The following is a 20,963-nucleotide window of genomic DNA, read 5'->3' as shown; positions in this document are numbered from 1 at the left end:
TTCTAGGCCAGGCGTGAACCTCTGACATCCACACCGTAGCAGACAGACCCGAGTCAAACCAACCATATCCCAGGCTCCCTAGCACCCTCCCAGAATGTGGCCGCTCTAGCCTTGACTGTGGGAAAGCTTTACTGCCCATCCTGCACGTTACAGGAAGTTTGACCAGCCTGCCAATACTGCCTGCCGAGCAACATGGAAGAGGCCCCTTTTCAAGAACTTTTCTTGCTTGCGCTGTCCCGCCTGTGTCAGGAATGGGGCAGAGTTTCCGTGAGGCACTGGTGGACATTTCCGCGGCACTTTCTGACCCACCAAAGTCCAGGGGTGCTGGATGATGGAAACCATGTATTTGGTGTTTGTTGTTACTGCTTCAAGCCAGCGGTTGCGGCCAGTTCCAGTTCCAGCACCACTGCCAAAGGCACCTGAAAGAGCTTGTGGTGATGGAGGAGGAGGAGTATCCAGGCACGGCAGACACTCACTGGCTGATGCTGCTCAGTACACTCAGCATACACGCTGGAAACTCTGCCCACAGTCTTACCACCATAGTTAAAGGCGGGTCTCCAGTCAGTTTTAGAGATTTGTGCCTCTGCAACTACAAGAGGTTAGTGTGATCACTCACACTAGATCGGGTCAGAAATTCCATGTAGTAGCATAAGGGTTTCTTATCTAGATTTTCTCAGAGCAATTCTATAAATTTGGATGTAGACTTAACATGGGCAATAACTAATATACTATTTAAGAGCCAATGAAAATGTAATTTGCTTTGTTTAAGAATCAGAACAAGATGTTGACATTTAGAAATTTCCCACAAAATGAAAGTTTTTAAAAAAAGGTTTCAGGTTAATCAAAATTTTAAAAATACTATAAAAATAAAACAAACCACAAAATAAATGAAAAATTGAAATGTGCTGTTCTGACAACCTCAAAACAGAATGTCAAGTATCAGAGGGGTAGCCGTGTTAGTCTGAATCTGTAAAAAGCAACAGAGGGTCCGTGGCACCTTTAAGACTAACAGAAGTATTGGGAGCATAAACTTTGGTGGGTAAGTGAGGTTCTTACCCACGAAAGCTTATGCTCCCAATACTTCTGTTAGTCTTAAAGGTGCCACAGGACCCTCTGTTGCTCAAAACAGAATGTTTCAAGCCTATCAAAATGTTTCATTTTGATTTTTTCTAAATGAAATGTTGTCAAAAGCGACATGTTTCATTGTTTCAATTTTGCAACCCGCTGTTCTAGAAAGATATAAAAACAGATCAGGTTTTTGTTCTGGAACATGTTTCCAGCCATGGAATTCCCAGCAGCCTGCCTTTGAACGAAGCTGTGACTTGGGAGGATGAAGGAAGTCTTCACTGTGATCTTTGCCAAAACGATTAAAAAGTGTCTCTAAACTGTACATGGTCGGCTTATGTCAGGGCTGTTCCACGGCCAAGAGAGCGAAGGACCCAGATACGGCACCCACTAGAGTGCGGCACTGCCTCAGTACAAAGTTCCAACTATCAGCCTATTCTTCAGCTGATTTCTGAGCATGAACTCATTAGACTCACTAGATAAGGGAAAACCAGAAGAAATAGAACAGGGAGCTGTTCATAGCAGTTCTATTAGCAATAGGATTTTGCTTGGAAACTTTACAACGAGGGAAGCTAACAGGGAGTGTTCCCATCACTAATATATTCACGGAGTCAAAGAGACCTGCCCGTCTCCTCCTACCTTCTCTATCTCTTGTAGAAAAGCATCGGTGAAGTCTCTCTTTTGGGTAGGATTCCAGGTCGTCCTGTGCTCCTTCACAAGCTCATCTGTGAAGTCCAGGACCTCCTTTTGGGATCGGAAGACGCTCTGTGGCACTCCAGGGATGCGCAGCAGCCAAGGTACTACGAGAAGGAGCTAAGATAATACAGTGAGAGAGAGAGAGAAAACCACACCCTATGGCTCCCAGAAAAGAATCACTAAACTACAATCTTCCTGATCAATCAAATGGCAGCTTCTTACCGACCAAATTATACGTGCTGAGTTACCTGCGGCAGGAATCCACCTTCTTCGTTCAAGGCCTGTTCAATCAAATGCAGCAACCTCTGAAATTTCTTATTGTCATAGTCAAAGCGCTCACTATAGACGAGGGAGCAGATCACATTGCTAACTGCGTTGTTTATAAGAAAATGTGGATCAAAAGGACGACCTGAAAAACATACAGGACCAACCAAAGACATTAGGAGTCACAACATCATTGTAGCCTGCCCCTCGCTGCATGGAACATACTGAGCAAGAACCTCTAACATTTCAAGACTGCTTATGGAACAAACCAGTTTAAAGTCCATGCTCATGTAACCTGGGGAAGTTAAAGATGCCTCATATACTAACAGGGCTGGGCCTGGTCAATACTTGGAAGAGAGACCACCATGGAAAACTTAAGAATTTCAGGTTTGTGCTGCTGCAGATTCAGTCAGTGGTACTGTAGGGATAAGGCCTTTGTCTGCAGCCATATTAGGAAGCAGCAGCCATTAGCTAAGAAGTCACATCCTCACATTCCATCTAAAATACATTAAAACAATGTAATATCGGGCTGTTAAGAAGGCGATCCTGTCCTAATAGCACCCACTATCACCAGATAAAGAAACAGATCTTAAGATGGTTAAAGAAAACTTAGTCTGATAGCATCCTGTCTGGCATGAAATCACTTATCAATAGTTGTGGTTGTCAAATCCTCATTTCTTTCTTGTTTTATCTTTATGGTCCCCACTTCTCTATTGTTTGTGTGTATGATCTCTGTCTGGTTCTTTGTTTTTGTCTGTTACATAATTAATTTTGCTAGGTGTAAATTAGTTAAGGTGACGGGGTCTGATTGGTTAGAGAATTTTGTTACAATATGTTAGAATTGGTTAGTAAAATGATTGGTTAATATAGCTAAGCAGGACTCAAGTTTCACTATATAAACTGGGGTCCAAGAAGGAGACCAGCAGAGAAGGAACAGAAGGATAAGAAGGAGGAAAGACCTGGAAGAAGAACTCACCGCTAAGACACAGCCTAAGATCAAAGCTGCAAAGAATCCTCTGCACGACCGTGACATGCAGCAACCAGAATCCAGACAAGACTGCCCTTGCATGGCCAACGGGGGGAAAGTCCGCCTGCCTGACCAGGATTGGTGAGCATAGCACTGTATGCTTAGCATGTGTATTCTGCTTGGTAATTGTTAATAAATAGAGATTATTACTGTGTAAGGCTCTTTCATGGGTAAAAGGTCTTGCAAACCCGCAAACAGTACGCTCTGAGCCCTAGGAATAGGGGAAGGGTGGGTGTCTAAATTAAGAGGGTTACATCTTGAGCCCTAAGAACTGGGTAAAGTGGGTGCCTCTAGAGTGTGGGAGTAACAGAGAACTGTGTGCCGGTAACAGTACTCATCTCTGCCTCAGTACTGAACCCGTGCCTGCTGTGTACAGACAGATGTTACTGGGCTGCTACAGACATTTTTTAGTTGAGGCATAAAAGTGATATCCTTAAAGACTTCATGGCATGTTTTGGAAGCATGTTAGTGTTGATGCCTTCACCAGATTCCAGCTGAGGTAATTACATTCTACCAACCTAAAATTCCCCTTGCACATTCAATTGGAGATGTTGGGTTGTTTGTTTGGTTTTTTTACTTCCCAACACAAACTCTCACGTTAAAACATCTGTCAGGCTATCATATTATCCTTTCATTTCCTTATGTATGGAAGTCACACTGGTCCCCTGCCCCATCTCCCTTGATGCTACAAACCTTGTTCAGAACAGATCGCAGAGCATAGAAATCCAGCTTCCTCGGTCACACGTTGCTCCAGGGATTTCTTTCCCATCCCAAAGTTCCTCAAGGTGGAGAGTGCAAATCTCCTTTGCTCCTTCCAGGCATGACCATATCTTGCAAGCACCAACCCTGGAAAATATTAATAAACAAGAGACATAATCACCTCTGGGAAGCACTATGCAAAATTCACTGGAGAGCAACAAAATAGGGCTGGAGGGACTGGCTTCTGAGGAAGGATAAAAGGAACCAAGTATAGCTTGGCCAAATGGCAACTAATGGGAGCTATTATTGCATCCTTCAGAGGTGTAGGTGGTTAGTGCAGAAGGAGAGGGATTATTCAGGGAGCTCCAAGATATAGCTAGGAGTAATGGCATGAAATTCAGGGCCAGATCCGCACCTGGTATAACCTGATGTAGTTAATGGAGATAAGCCATGCTATACTCTAAGGGTGTGAGCCTCAGGTTGGATGTCAGAAAACATTTCCCAATTATTAGATCTATTAAACTACTCAATAGTCTCTCAAAGGAATTAATGGATGCCCCATCACAAGTCATTTAAGATTGGATTGGACAAAGCACTGGAGAACATACTATAGGGAGCATCCCAGCACTGGCCAGAGTATGGGCCAGGGTGACTTTGAGAAGATAGGTGGTGCGTAATGGAGGCTGGGGGAGGCTAAGCCTCCCCAAACCTCTGCTAATACTCCCCGCCATGGCCCCGGGCCAGTGGGAGGACTCAGAACTCCTCCAGCCAGCCTGGGCTCGGGGTGGCTCAGGCAGGCGGTGGCTTGGGCGGGGCTTCTCCAGCCGCAGTAGGGAGCTTGGGGCAGGGCAGGGGACTAGTCTCCCCAAATGGGGGGTTCACACACTGCCCATGGTTGAGAAAATGTGACTCTATAGATATTTTTCCAGCTCTAATCTTTGTTATGAAAGTGCTTTGGGATAACCCGAGATTATTCCAGCCCAACAAGCCTCCCTTTTAGGTTGCATTTCTTTCTACCCTCCCCCACTTTCACTCTTGGGTCCTGGAGGTTCCTCAGAAAGAGGTGATTTCTTTTACAAGCCGAGGAAGGTACATACATATGGTGAGGGATAGGAAACTGCCCGTTCTGACAATGGCAGCCAATCGGTATTGATTAGCATGTACATTCTACTGAACATTTCAGACTGGCCACGTCTTAGTAGTTGTTGCAGCGCTGCAGTTGGGAAGGAGACTCCCCATTTTCATCTAACCTGACTTCCTCCTCATGAGAGGTAGTGTCAGGGGAAGACTTCAGCAAAAGCAACATCAGCAGAGGGACAAGAAAGGGAGGCAGTTCACTCCTTAAGTCCCCTTTAACCTCTCCAGGAGCTCAAATGATAAAGCCAGTCCCCCTGCAACACTGCCAGAGAACTATGGTAGTTTCCAAGGTACTTGCCTTCGGCGTTCTCTCCATAACCCAAGTGCTCATATATAGGAAAGTATGGTCGGGCAGCAAAGTCCTCTGATTTCTGGACCAATGCTTCCTTTACTGCTTTGAATCCATTCACTACTATCAGATTACTCCAGCAGTTCTGAAGACTAAAGACATTTCCATATTTTTTACTCAGCTGCCAAGAAAAGAAAAAGGGAAAATAAATTGTTGGAAGCCAGATGACACTTAAATTTGCTGGAAAGCAAGCCTGAAAAAATCATCTTGCATTTCTGTACGCTCTCTAACTTCGAAGGATCTCAGAGCACTCTATTGGGCTTGTTAGCTAATCACTGATGTGCAGCCACTTCTGGAGTGGAACAACTCACAGCAGCACTACACAGCCACTTACACAGGGAGAGAAGAATACCACCATTGTCAGCTGAAGGTGCAGGAAGAGTTTATGTCAACAGAACGTAACTAACCAAGTTGAAATTTGGCCAGGGATCTTGTGAAAGTGACGTGGGGTCTTTAACAACTACCAGCAGTCAGGATCTCTTTCGGTGTCTTCAAGAATAACAGACCCAAGCGTACATTGTTCCTTAAAACCATGGTGTGGCACTGGTTTAACCACCGACACAGAGAGCCTTCTACACTAATTCCTGCAGCACATGGCTTTGCACAGGAGATATCCCATTCAAGTACTGAGCAGGCCCAACCTTGCTTAGTTTATGAAATCTGATATTATCACAGAGGGTGTAGTAATGCTGGCTACAGATACACACAAAATAAAAATTACTGACATAAGGGATTGGGGGCGGTGGAGGGCGTTTGCTGTGATGCTGGCAAATGAGGTGCCAGCTCTTGCCCAGGCTGCAGGCATTAGCTAAGAACTAACAAACTCATCGCTTGAGACCAGACCAGTTCACCTATATGTTAGTTTGCTCAAAATAGGTATTAGTCTTACAAGAATGTATTTAGTGTTTAGACTCTGTGAAATGCTTGTGAGTTGCTGCAGGCATTAATCTCACTTGCAATGTCTCTGTTCCGCACCATAAGAAAATATGTAAGTTTTGCTTTATAACTTTGCAAATGGCTGCTCTGAACTTGTGAACCCAGGCACAGGAATCCTCCTTCACCCCATCAAGAAGGGCTGTCAAAATCAGCTGGGTCAAGGAATATTGCAAACAAAGGATTGGCTAATGGGCCTATCGCACCTTGGAAATGCCATGTGCAAGGAAGCCTGTTCTGTGGACTTGGAAGCTGAATGAAGGAAATAAAACAAAGTCACAGGAAAATTTTCCATCTGTTTGGCTGTCTGAACTCTGACAGGGCGAGAGTCCCCATGACACCTCTGCACTGACATTCGTTCGTCTACATGGAGCTATTTATCTAGGTTTCTCAGTTGGTGCCCATCACCACAGTATCTGAGGGCCAAGTATCTGAGTGTCATTTGTCCTGTGGGGAGGCAATCTCTGTTCCCCCATAACAAGAGACTGACTTTTTTGTTCTAATTCAATATAAAGGTGCACGAGTGATAGTGAGCAGGGGCTTGTTTACACTAGAAAGTTGTAGTGCTTGAGCTCTACTAGTATAGTCCAAGCAGTACAACCCCCCTAGTATGGGGACAGTCCTATCAGTATAACGGTGCTTTATACCAGTACAGTGAGGGGAATAAGCTATATTGGTGTAAGACACTTGTATGAGGCTATAACTGTGTGCACAGTAGAAGTTGTGCTGGGACAACTATTAAGGGAGATGTAAATAAATGCATCCCTACCCAAAATAGTTATAGAACTACCAAGAACTGTGTGCAGACCAGGCCTTTAAACGTTAGGAAACACCAGAATGAAGGTTGCTTGTACGACCTTAGCACGGTGTCGTTGTGCGTATGTCTTACGATACAGACTCACAGGTGTGGCCTTGGGGTCAGTTCCCTTCCCCTCTCTGCATCAGTTTCCTCCAAACTACCAGGGGAAGTGGTGGTTTCTCCATCTCTTGATGTCTTCCAATGAAGACTAGATGCCTTTCTGGAGTGTGCTTTGGTCCAAAACTAGCCACTGTGCTATACAAGAGGTCTGTGCTATCTAGCCACTGTGCTATACAAGATGCTATGCAAGAGGCGGGGGGAGGGAGGGGTCAGATTATATGATCTAATGGTCTCTTCTGGCCTTAAAGTCTAGAAATCTCTGAAAACCGGAGTGTGGCACATTGAGCAGCCTCTGATATTTTCATGAGTAGCCTGATTGATCCCAGAGCTAACAGTGAGTGTGTGTGTGTGTTTGTGTGTGTGTGTGTTTGTGTGTGTTCTCCCTCATCACTGAGCAGTGGGCCTACCCTGTCCTTGGTCTTCCTTGTGCTCAGGGGCGGCTCTAGGCACCAGCAAAGCAAGCACATGCTTGGGGCAGCCCATTTGCAGGGGCGGCAGGGATCCAGCATGGGAGCTGAGAACCAACAGGGGGCCCTGGGAGCTGTAGTTCCTTGGTTAGCTCCCTGCCTATAGAGCCAGCCCTGGAGCAGGGAAAGAACTACATTTCCCATCATTCCCTTGGCCACTACCAACAGGAAAGAGGGGGAGGGAGTGAGGTAGCTGAGACCTCATGCTGCTGTGAATGGAGAGCTGCACTGTGAAGGTAGGGATACCATATTTTAACATTCAAAAAATAGGACACTCCACGGGGAGGGAGGGTAGCCCCACCCTGCCACCATCCACTCCCTCCGACTGCCCCCCACAGAAACCCCAACCTATCCAACCCCCCCTGCACCCTGTCCCCTGATCACCCCCTCCCAGGACCCCTGCCCCAACTGCCCCCCAGGACCCCACCCCCTACCTGTCACCTGACAAACCCCTGGGACTCCCATGCCTATCCAACTGCTGCCTGTCCCCTGACTGCCCCCCCAACCCCTGACCCATCTAACCCCCCCTTCTCCCTGCCCCTGACTGCCCCCCCAAACCTCCGCCCCATCCAACCCCCCTTGCTCCCTGTCCCTTGACTGCCCCCCGGAACTCCCTACCCCTTCTCCAACCCCCCAGCCCCCTTACCGTGCCACTCAGACCAGCGTGTATGGATTCGCGCAGCGCCAGACACGCTGCTGCATACATTCTGCCGTGCTCCCCTGCGGAGCCACAGCCCCCCCAGCACCTGCCTTCCAGATTTGAACACCTCAAAATTCAGGAGTGCTCAAGCTCAGTTTTGGCAGCTGTTACTTCATTTCTCCCAAATCAAATATACTGATCCACTGTAACTTGCTATAGAAAAAGTAGGATAAAATTGAGCAAGAAATGCTTCCCAGTGGTTATTAGGACTGGAATTGCTATTTTCAATAGCCATTGCCTTTTTTTTGTTTGTTTGTTTAAAAGGAAGACAGTGAAATTGCATTGGCAAATTCCCCATAGAAAGAAAGAGTGGAACAAAAGAATAATAAAGGCACCTCAACTTTTCCTCATTTATGTAGGACAGTCTTGAGCTGCTCCCCCTGTATCGCCCGCCCCCCCCCCCCACACACACACTCACTGTTAGCTCTGGGGATCAATCAGGCTACTCATGAAAACATCAGAGGCTGCTCAATGTGCCACACTCCGGTTTTCAGAGATTTCTAGACTTTAAGGCCAGAAGAGACCATTAGATCATATAATCTGACCCCTCCCCTCCACGCCTCTTGTATAGCATCTTGTATAGCACAGTGGCTAGATTTGGACCAAAGCACACTCCAGAAAGGCATCTAGTCTTCATTGGAAGACATCAAGAGATGGAGAAACCACCACTTCCCCTGGTAGTTTGGAGGAAACTGATGCAGAGAGGGGAAGGGAACTGACCCCAAGGCCACACCTGTGAGTCTATATCATAAGACATATGCACAATGACACCGTGCTAAGGTCGTACAAGCACCCTTCATTCTGGTGTTTCCTAACGTTTAAAGGCCTGGTCTGCACACAGTTCTTGGTAGTTCTATAACTATTTTGGGTAGGGATGCATTTATTTACATCTCCCTTAATAGTTGTCCCAGCACAACTTCTACTGTGCACACAGTTATAGCCTCATACAAGTGTCTTACACCAATATAGCTTATTCCCCTCACTGTACTGGTATAAAGCACCGTTATACTGATAGGACTGTCCCCATACTAGGGGGGTTGTACTGCTTGAACTATACTAGTAGAGCTCAAGCACTACAACTTTCTAGTGTAAACAAGCCCCTGCTCACTATCACTCGTGCACCTTTATATTGAATTAGAACAAAAAAGTCAGTCTCTTGTTACGGGGGAACAGAGATTGCCTCCCCACAGGACAAATGACACTCAGATACTTGGCCCTCAGATCCTGTGGTTTTGGGCACCAACTGAGAAACCTAGATAAATAGCTCCATGTAGACGAACGAATGTCAGTGCAGAGGTGTCATGGGGTTGCTGGTCCCTTTAAGTGGAGTCTGGGCCCAGGCTCCGTATGGGAAGCTAATTTAAAAGCAAAGAGCCCATGTAGGGCAGATGATTGTCTGTCAGGCACCTGGCCCTGATCAAAGGCCATCAGGACTCAGTGGCAAGGAGGGGCTCTTGGGACAGGCCCGTTCTGTTGCTGCAGGAGGAGACCTACAGCCTGTTTAACTCTCTAAGCTGTCAGGTAAACTGATGGAGTAGAAAGGGTCCAGCTTTAGCCCCCAGCTCAGCCAATCAGCATTGAGACTCTGCGGGACGGGAGGCTGAGGGGTCTCACCACATGGCCCAAAGGATGGCCCAGCTCACCAGTGGGGATCACTGTCAGAGCACTCTTCCTGTCCCATGGCTTTGTGAGGGCCTCCCACAATGAGGGCTGAAGAGCAGCCCCCTCCTCGCCTGTGGAGGGAGGGAAGAAGGGAAAAGGGAAAACAAAAGAGACACAAACCCCAATGTCCCCAGTGACTCTAAGGGACAAAGGCCTAAGTGGGGGAAAAATTCTCCCACCTTAACCTAGTGTTTTCCATGCCTAGAATTTGGCCGGCACCAGATGGCTCAGGCTGAACAGGTTCCAAACCGCTCTGAGGCTCTGACCTTCTCAACAGGGACGGCTGTTTCCAGCTAAATCAGTAGTGGGAAAGGGGGAAACTCCGAAGAGGCTCCTCCTCGCGCTCACGTACCTGAACCTGAATTCTACCTCAGGCCTCAAGGGGAGACCTCGGGAAGGAGACTGGCTGCAGCAAACCAAGGGGGGTCTCTGAGATTGCCCCTGCCATGCAGCCTGTCCTGCCTGCCCGTTGCCATGGACTCTCTGTGAGGTCACCGCCTCCCAACCTCTTCTCACCAATCAGCCGAGGTGCTGCAAAAGGCCCTTGTGATGTCACTGCCACACCCACCCCTGCCCTGTGGGGCTAATGTCCTGCTCCTGGCCAGCCCCTTTGGATGTTTGAGCTGCTCCCCCTGTATCGCCCTCCCCCCCACACACACACAAACACACACACACACTCACTGTTAGCTCTGGGGATTAATCAGGCTACTCATGAAAACATCAGAGGCTGCTCAATGTGCCACACTCCGGTTTTCAGAGATTTCTAGACTTTAAGGCCAGAAGAGACCATTAGATCATATAATCTGACCCCTCCCCTCCCCGCCTCTTGTATAGCATCTTGTATAGCACAGTGGCTAGATAGCACAGACCTCTTGTATAGCACAGTGGCTAGTTTTGGACCAAAGCACACTCCAGAAAGGCATCTAGTCTTCATTGGAAGACATCAAGAGATGGAGAAACCACCACTTCCCCTGGTAGTTTGGAGGAAACTGATGCAGAGAGGGGAAGGGAACTGACCCCAAGGCCACACCTGTGAATCTGTATCATAAGACATATGCACAACGACACCGTGCTAAGGTCGTACAAGCAACCTTCATTCTGGTGTTTCCTAACGTTTAAAGGCCTGGTCTGCACACAGTTCTTGGTAGTTCTATAACTATTTTGGGTAGGGATGCATTTATTTACATCTCCCTTAATAGTTGTCCCAGCACAACTTCTACTGTGCACACAGTTATAGCCTCATACAAGTGTCTTACACCAATATAGCTTATTCCCCTCACTGTACTGGTATAAAGCACCGTTATACTGATAGGACTGTCCCCATACTAGGGGGGTTGTACTGCTTGAACTATACTAGTAGACCTCAAGCACTACAACTTTCTAGTGTAAACAAGCCCCTGCTCACTATCACTCGTGCACCTTTATATTGAATTAGAACAAAAAAGTCAGTCTCTTGTTACGGGGGAACAGAGATTGCCTCCCCACAGGACAAATGACACTCAGATACTTGGCCCTCAGATCCTGTGGTTTTGGGCACCAACTGAGAAACCTAGATAAATAGCTCCATGTAGACGAACGAATGTCAGTGCAGAGGTGTCATGGGGTTGCTGGTCCCTTTAAGTGGAGTCTGGGCCCAGGCTACGTATGGGAAGCTAATTTAAAAGCAAAGAGCCCATGTAGGGCAGATTCCTAGATTCATAGATTCTAGGACTGGAAGGGACCTCGAGAGGTCATCGAGTCCAGTCCCCTGCCCGCATGGCAGGACCAAATACTGTCTAGACCATCCCTGATAAACATTTATCTAACCTACTCTTAAATATCTCCAGAGATGGAGATTCCACAACCTCCCTAGGCAATTTATTCCAGTGTTTAACCACCCTGACAGTTAGGAACTTTTTCCTAATGTCCAACCTAGACCTCCCTTGCTGCAGTTTAAGCCCATTGCTTCTTGTTCTATCCTCAGAGGCTAAGGTGAACAAGTTTTCTCCCTCCTCCTTATGACACCCTTTTAGATACCTGAAAACTGCTATCATGTCCCCTCTAAGTCTTCTCTTTTCCAAACTAAACAAACCCAGTTCTTTCAGCCTTCCTTCATAGGTCATGTTCTCAAGACCTTTAATCATTCTCGTTGCTCTTCTCTGGACCCTTTCCAATTTCTCCACATCTTTCTTGAAATGCGGTGCCCAGAACTGGACACAATACTCCAGCTGAGGCCTAACCAGAGCAGAGTAGAGCGGAAGAATGACTTCTCGTGTCTTGCTCACAACACACCTGTTAATACATCCCAGAATCATGTTTGCTTTTTTTGCAACAGCATCACACTGTTGACTCATATTTAGCTTGTGGTCCACTATAACCCCTAGATCCCTTTCTGCCGTACTCCTTCCTAGACAGTCTCTTCCCATTCTGTATGTGTGAAACTGATTTTTTCTTCCTAAGTGGAGCACTTTGCATTTGTCTTTGTTAAACTTCATCCTGTTTAACTCAGACCATTTCTCCAATTTGTCCAGATCATTTTGAATTATGACCCTGTCCTCCAAAGCAGTTGCAATCCCTCCCAGTTTGGTATCATCCGCAAACTTAATAAGCGTACTTTCTATGCCAATATCTAAGTCGTTGATGAAGATATTGAACAGAGCCGGTCCCAAAACAGACCCCTGCGGAACCCCACTCGTTATGCCTTTCCAGCAGGATTGGGAACCATTAATAACAACTCTCTGAGTACGGTTATCCAGCCAGTTATGCACCCACCTTATAGTAGCCCCATCTAAATTGTATTTGCCTAGTTTATCGATAAGAATATCATGCGAGACCGTATCAAATGCCTTACTAAAGTCTAGGTATACCACATCCACAGCTTCTCCCTTATCCACAAGACTCGTTATCCTATCGAAGAAAGCTATCAGATTGGTTTGACACGATTTGTTCTTTACAAATCCATGCTGGCTGTTCCCTATCACCTTACCACCTTCCAAGTGTTTGCAGATGATTTCCTTAATTACTTGCTCCATTATCTTCCCTGGCACAGAAGTTAAACTAACTGGTCTGTAGTTTCCTGGGTTGTTTTTATTTCCCTTTTTATAGATGGGCACTATATTTGCCCTTTTCCAGTCTTCTGGAATCTCTCCCGTCTCCCATGATTTTCCAAAGATAATAGCTAGAGGCTCAGATACCTCCTCTATTAGCTCCTTGAGTATTCTAGGATGCATTTCATCAGGCCCTGGTGACTTGCAGGCATCTAACTTTTCTAAGTGATTTTTAACTTGTTCTTTTTTTATTTTATCTGCTAAACCTACCCCCTTCCCATTAGCATTCACTATGTTAGGCATTCCTTCAGACTTCTCGGTGAAGACCGAAACAAAGAAGTCATTAAGCATCTCTGCCATTTCCAAGTTTCCTGTTACTGTTTCTCCCTCTTCACTAAGCAGTGGGCCTACCCTGTCTTTGGTCTTCCTCTTGCTTCTAAGGTATTGATAAAAAGTCTTCTTGTTTCCCTTTATTCCCGTAGCTAGTTTGAGCTCATTTTGTGCCTTTGCCTTTCTAATCTTGCCCCTGCATTCCTGTGTTGTTTGCCTATATTCATCCTTTGTAATCTGTCCTAGTTTCCATTTTTTATATGACTCCTTTTTATTTTTTAGATCATGCAAGATCTCGTGGTTAAGCCAAGGTGGTCGTTTGCCACATTTTCTATCTTTCCTAACCAGCGGAATAGCTTGCTTTTGGGCCCTTAATAGTGTCCCTTTGAAAAACTGCCAACTCTCCTCAGTTGTTTTTCCCCTCAGTCTTGATTCCCATGGGACCTTACCTATCAGCTCTCTGAGCTTACCAAAATCCGCCTTCCTGAAATCCATTGTCTCTATTTTGCTGTTCTCCCTTCTACCCTTCCTTAGAATTGCAAACTCTATGATTTCATGATCACTTTCACCCAAGCTGCCTTCTACTTTCAAATTCTCAACGAGTTCCTCCCTATTTGTTAAAAACAAGTCTAGAACAGCTTCCCCCCAGTAGCTTTTTCAACCTTCTGAAATAAAAAGTTGTCTGCAATGCAATCCAAGAATTTGTTGGATAGTCTGTGCCCCGCTGTGTTATTTTCCCAACGTATATCCGGATAGTTGAAGTCCCCCATCACCACCAAATCTTGGGCTTTGGATGATTTTGTTAGTTGTTTAAAAATAGCCTCATCCACCTCTTCCACCTGATTAGGTGGCCTGTAGTAGACTCCTAGCATGACATCACCCTTGTTTTTTACCCCTTTTAGCCTAACCCAGAGACTCTCAACACTTCCATCTCCTATGTCCATCTCTACCTCAGTCCAAGTGTGTACATTTTTAATATATAAGGCAACACCTCCTCCCTTTTCCCCCTGTCTATCCTTCCTGAGCAAGCTGTATCCATCCACACCAACATTCCAATCATGTGTATTATCCCACCAAGTTTCAGTGATGCCAACAATGTCATAGTTGTATTTATTTATTAGCACTTCCAGTTCTTCCTGCTTATTACCCATACTTCTCGCATTTGTATATAGGCATCTAAGCTACTGGTTTGATCTTTCCTCCCAGTTTTGTCCTGACCCTCCTTTCTCTCTGCCAATATAGCCCACACTCCCTCTCGTTTCCGACCCATCTCCCAGGTCTCCATGTTCCCCACTTACCTGCGGGCTTTGCTCACCTGTCCCCGTCGAACCTAGTTTAAAGCCCTCCTCACTAGGTTAGCCAGTCTGTGTCCAAATAGGGTCTTTCCCCTCCTCGAAAGGTGAACGCCATCTCTGCCTAGCAGTCCTTCCTCAAATAGCATCCCGTGGTCTAGGAAGCCAAAGCCCTCCTGGCGACACCATCTTCGCAGCCAGGCATTCACCTCCATGATGCATCTGTCTCTGCCCAGGCCCCTACCTTTGACAGGTAGATGATTGTCTGTCAGGCACCTGGCCCTGATCAAAGGCCATCAGGACTCTGTGGCAAGGAGGGGCTCTTGGGACAGGCCCGTTCTGTTGCTGCAGGAGGAGACCTACAGCCTGTTTAACTCTCTAAGCTGTCAGGTAAACTGATGGAGTAGAAAGGGTCCAGCTTTAGCCCCCAGCTCAGCCAACCAGCATTGAGACTTTGCGGGACGGGAGGCTGAGGGGTCTCACCACATGGACCAAAGGATGGCCCAGCTCACCAGTGGGGATCACTGTCAGAGCACTCTTCCTGTCCCATGGCTTTGTGAGGGCCTCCCACAATGAGGGCTGGAGAGCAGCCCCCTCCTCGCCAGTGGAGGGAGGGAAGAAGGGAAAAGGGAAAACAAAAGAGACACAAACCCCAATGTCCCCAGTGACTCTAAGGGACAAAGGCCTAAGTGGGGGAAAAATTCTCCCACCTTAACCTAGTGTTTTCCATGCCTAGAATTTGGCCGGCACCAGATGGCTCAGGCTGAACAGGTTCCAAACCGCTCTGAGGCTCTGACCTTCTCAACAGGGACGGCTGTTTCCAGCTAAATCAGTAGTGGGAAAGGGGGAAACTCCGAAGAGGCTCCTCCTCGCGCTCACGTACCTGAACCTGAATTCTCCCTCAGGCCTCAAGGGGAGACCTCGGGAAGGAGACTGGCTGCAGCAAACCAAGGGGGGTCTCTGAGATTGCCCCTGCCCTGCAGCCTGTCCTGCCTGCCCGTTGCCATGGACTCTCTGTGAGGTCACCGCCTCCCAACCTCTTTTCACCAATCAGCCGAGGTGCTGCAAAAGGCCCTTGTGGTGTCACTGCCACGCCCACCCCTGCCCTGTGGGGCTAATGTCCTGCTCCTGGCCAGCCCCTTTGGATGTTTGAGCTGCTCCCCCTGTATCGCACCACACACACACACACAAACACACACACACACTCACTGTTAGCTCTGGGATCAATCAGGCTACTCATGAAAACATCAGAGGCTGCTCAATGTGCCACACTCCGGTTTTCAGAGATTTCTAGACTTTAAGGCCAGAAGAGACCATTAGATCATATAATCTGACCCCTCCCTCCTCCCGCCTCTTGCATAGCATCTTGTATAGCACAGTGGCTAGATAGCACAGACCTCTTGTATAGCACAGTGGCTAGTTTTGGACCAAAGCACACTCCAGAAAGGCATCTAGTCTTCATTGGAAGACATCAAGAGATGGAGAAACCACCACTTCCCCTGGTAGTTTGGAGGAAACTGATGCAGAGAGGGGAAGGGAACTGACCCCAAGGCCACACCTGTGAATCTGTATCATAAGACATATGCACAACGACACCGTGCTAAGGTCGTACAAGCAACCTTCATTCTGGTGTTTCCTAACGTTTAAAGGCCTGGTCTGCACACAGTTCTTGGTAGTTCTATAACTATTTTGGGTAGGGATGCATTTATTTACATCTCCCTTAATAGTTGTCCCAGCACAACTTCTACTGTGCACACAGTTATAGCCTCATACAAGTGTCTTACACCAATATAGCTTATTCCCCTCACTGTACTGGTATAAAGCACCGTTATACTGATAGGACTGTCCCCATACTAGGGGGGTTGTACTGCTTGAACTATACTAGTAGAGCTCAAGCACTACAACTTTCTAGTGTAAACAAGCCCCTGCTCACTATCACTCGTGCACCTTTATATTGAATTAGAACAAAAAAGTCAGTCTCTTGTTACGGGGGAACAGAGATTGCCTCCCCACAGGACAAATGACACTCAGATACTTGGCCCTCAGATCCTGTGGTTTTGGGCACCAACTGAGAAACCTAGATAAATAGCTCCATGTAGACGAACGAATGTCAGTGCAGAGGTGTCATGGGGTTGCTGGTCCCTTTAAGTGGAGTCTGGGCCCAGGCTACGTATGGGAAGCTAATTTAAAAGCAAAGAGCCCATGTAGGGCAGATTCCTAGATTCATAGATTCTAGGACTGGAAGGGACCTCGAGAGGTCATCGAGTCCAGTCCCCTGCCCGCATGGCAGGACCAAATACTGTCTAGACCATCCCTGATAAACATTTATCTAACCTACTCTTAAATATCTCCAGAGATGGAGATTCCACAACCTCCCTAGGCAATTTATTCCAGTGTTTAACCACCCTGACAGTTAGGAACTTTTTCCTAATGTCCAACCTAGACCTCCCTTGCTGCAGTTTAAGCCCATTGCTTCTTGTTCTATCCTCAGAGGCTAAGGTGAACAAGTTTTCTCCCTCCTCCTTATGACACCCTTTTAGATACCTGAAAACTGCTATCATGTCCCCTCTAAGTCTTCTCTTTTCCAAACTAAACAAACCCAGTTCTTTCAGCCTTCCTTCATAGGTCATGTTCTCAAGACCTTTAATCATTCTCGTTGCTCTTCTCTGGACCCTTTCCAATTTCTCCACATCTTTCTTGAAATGCGGTGCCCAGAACTGGACACAATACTCCAGCTGAGGCCTAACCAGAGCAGAGTAGAGCGGAAGAATGACTTCTCGTGTCTTGCTCACAACACACCTGTTAATACATCCCAGAATCATGTTTGCTTTTTTTGCAACAGCATCACACTGTTGACTCATATTTAGCTTGTGGTCCACTATAACCCCTAGATCCCTTTCTGCCGTACTCCTTCCTAGACAGTCTCTTCCCATTCTGTATGTGTGAAACTGATTTTTTCTTCCTAAGTGGAGCACTTTGCATTTGTCTTTGTTAAACTTCATCCTGTTTAACTCAGACCATTTCTCCAATTTGTCCAGATCATTTTGAATTATGACCCTGTCCTCCAAAGCAGTTGCAATCCCTCCCAGTTTGGTATCATCCGCAAACTTAATAAGCGTACTTTCTATGCCAATATCTAAGTCGTTGATGAAGATATTGAACAGAGCCGGTCCCAAAACAGACCCCTGCGGAACCCCACTCGTTATGCCTTTCCAGCAGGATTGGGAACCATTAATAACAACTCTCTGAGTACGGTTATCCAGCCAGTTATGCACCCACCTTATAGTAGCCCCATCTAAATTGTATTTGCCTAGTTTATCGATAAGAATATCATGCGAGACCGTATCAAATGCCTTACTAAAGTCTAGGTATACCACATCCACAGCTTCTCCCTTATCCACAAGACTCGTTATCCTATCGAAGAAAGCTATCAGATTGGTTTGACACGATTTGTTCTTTACAAATCCATGCTGGCTGTTCCCTATCACCTTACCACCTTCCAAGTGTTTGCAGATGATTTCCTTAATTACTTGCTCCATTATCTTCCCTGGCACAGAAGTTAAACTAACTGGTCTGTAGTTTCCTGGGTTGTTTTTATTTCCCTTTTTATAGATGGGCACTATATTTGCCCTTTTCCAGTCTTCTGGAATCTCTCCCGTCTCCCATGATTTTCCAAAGATAATAGCTAGAGGCTCAGATACCTCCTCTATTAGCTCCTTGAGTATTCTAGGATGCATTTCATCAGGCCCTGGTGACTTGCAGGCATCTAACTTTTCTAAGTGATTTTTAACTTGTTCTTTTTTTATTTTATCTGCTAAACCTACCCCCTTCCCATTAGCATTCACTATGTTAGGCATTCCTTCAGACTTCTCGGTGAAGACCGAAACAAAGAAGTCATTAAGCATCTCTGCCATTTCCAAGTTTCCTGTTACTGTTTCTCCCTCTTCACTAAGCAGTGGGCCTACCCTGTCTTTGGTCTTCCTCTTGCTTCTAAGGTATTGATAAAAAGTCTTCTTGTTTCCCTTTATTCCCGTAGCTAGTTTGAGCTCATTTTGTGCCTTTGCCTTTCTAATCTTGCCCCTGCATTCCTGTGTTGTTTGCCTATATTCATCCTTTGTAATCTGTCCTAGTTTCCATTTTTTATATGACTCCTTTTTATTTTTTAGATCATGCAAGATCTCGTGGTTAAGCCAAGGTGGTCGTTTGCCACATTTTCTATCTTTCCTAACCAGCGGAATAGCTTGCTTTTGGGCCCTTAATAGTGTCCCTTTGAAAAACTGCCAACTCTCCTCAGTTGTTTTTCCCCTCAGTCTTGATTCCCATGGGACCTCACCTATCAACGCTCTGAGCTTACCAAAATCCGCCTTCCTGAAATCCATTGTCTCTATTTTGCTGTTCTCCCTTCTACCCTTCCTTAGAATTGCAAACTCTATGATTTCATGATCACTTTCACCCAAGCTGCCTTCTACTTTCAAATTCTCAACGAGTTCCTCCCTATTTGTTAAAAACAAGTCTAGAACAGCTTCCCCCCAGTAGCTTTTTCAACCTTCTGAAATAAAAAGTTGTCTGCAATGCAGTCCAAGAATTTGTTGGATAGTCTGTGCCCCGCTGTGTTATTTTCCCAACGTATATCCGGATAGTTGAAGTCCCCCATCACCACCAAATCTTGGGCTTTGGATGATTTTGTTAGTTGTTTAAAAATAGCCTCATCCACCTCTTCCACCTGATTAGGTGGCCTGTAGTAGACTCCTAGCATGACATCACCCTTGTTTTTTACCCCTTTTAGCCTAACCCAGAGACTCTCAACACTTCCATCTCCTATGTCCATCTCTACCTCAGTCCAAGTGTGTACATTTTTAATATATAAGGCAACACCTCCTCCCTTTTCCCCCTGTCTATCCTTCCTGAGCAAGCTGTATCCATCCACACCAACATTCCAATCATGTGTATTATCCCACCAAGTTTCAGTGATGCCAACAATGTCATAGTTGTATTTATTTATTAGCACTTCCAGTTCTTCCTGCTTATTACCCATACTTCTCGCATTTGTATATAGGCATCTAAGCTACTGGTTTGATCTTTCCTCCCAGTTTTGTCCTGACCCTCAGATACTTGGCCCTCAGATCCTGTGGTTTTGGGCACCAACTGAGAAACATGGGCTCTTTGCTTTTAAATTAGCTTCCCATACGTAGCCTGGGCCCAGACTCCACTTAAAGGGACCAGCAACCCCATGACACCTCTGCACTGACATTCGTTCGTCTACATGGAGCTATTTATCTAGGTTTCTCAGTTGGTGCCCAAAACCACAGGATCTGAGGGCCAAGTATCTGAGTGTCATTTGTCCTGTGGGGAGGCAATCTCTGTTCCCCCGTAACAAGAGACTGACTTTTTTGTTCTAATTCAATATAAAGGTGCACGAGTGATAGTGAGCAGGGGCTTGTTTACACTAGAAAGTTGTAGTGCTTGAGCTCTACTAGTATAGTTCAAGCAGTACAACCCCCCTAGTATGGGGACAGTCCTATCAGTATAACGGTGCTTTATACCAGTACAGTGAGGGGAATAAGCTATATTGGTGTAAGACACTTGTATGAGGCTATAACTGTGTGCACAGTAGAAGTTGTGCTGGGACAACTATTAAGGGAGATGTAAATAAATGCATCCCTACCCAAAATAGTTATAGAACTACCAAGAACTGTGTGCAGACCAGGCCTTTAAACGTTAGGAAACACCAGAATGAAGGTTGCTTGTACGACCTTAGCACGGTGTCGTTGTGCGTATGTCTTACGATACAGACTCACAGGTGTGGCCTTGGGGTCAGTTCCCTTCCCCTCTCTGCATCAGTTTCCTCCAAACTACCAGGGGAAGTGGTGGTTTCTCCATCTCTTGATGTCTTCCAATGAAGACTAGATGCCTTTCTGGAGTGTGCTTTGGTCCAAAACTAGCCACTGTGCTATACAAGATGCTATACAAGAGGCGGGGAGGGGAGGGGTCAGATTATATGATCTAATGGTCTCTTCTGGCCTTAAAGTCTAGAAATCTCTGAAAACCGGAGTGTGGCACATTGAGCAGCCTCTGATGTTTTCATGAGTAGCCTGATTGATCCCCAGAGCTAACAGTGAGTGTGTGTGTGTGGGGGGGGCGATACAGGGGGAGCTGCTCAAGACTGTCCTACATAAATGAGGAAAAGTTGAGGTGCCTTTATTATTCTTTTGTTCCACTCTTTCTTTCTATGGGGAATTTGCCAATGCAATTTCACTGTCTTCCTTTTAAACAAACAAACAAAAAAAAGGCAATGGCTATTGAAAATAGCAATTCCAGTCCTAATAACCACTGGGAAGCATTTCTTGCTCAATTTTATCCTACTTTTTCTATAGCAAGTTACAGTGGATCAGTATAT

General features: G+C 46.1%; 1 protein-coding gene across 1 annotated transcript in view; it reads right to left on the bottom strand.

The window, feature by feature from the left end:
* LOC135874576 (cytochrome P450 2D14-like) overlaps positions 1–20,963 on the bottom strand; it is a 38,857-nt gene that overhangs the window by 9,626 nt on the left and 8,268 nt on the right. The window contains exons 2-5 of the mRNA XM_065399453.1: positions 5,187–5,358; positions 3,746–3,898; positions 2,010–2,170; positions 1,705–1,878 (exon numbers count right to left, since the gene is read on the bottom strand). Of these exons, the coding sequence (XP_065255525.1) occupies positions 1,705–1,878; positions 2,010–2,170; positions 3,746–3,898; positions 5,187–5,358 (660 nt within the window). The remainder of the gene's footprint in view (positions 1–1,704; positions 1,879–2,009; positions 2,171–3,745; positions 3,899–5,186; positions 5,359–20,963) is intronic.

Source organism: Emys orbicularis, chromosome 1 (genome assembly GCF_028017835.1).
Source record: "Emys orbicularis isolate rEmyOrb1 chromosome 1, rEmyOrb1.hap1, whole genome shotgun sequence".
Classification (NCBI taxonomy): Eukaryota; Metazoa; Chordata; order Testudines; family Emydidae; genus Emys; species Emys orbicularis.
Note: the sequence above shows the minus strand (reverse complement) of the source record. Positions and strands in the feature narration are given on the sequence as shown.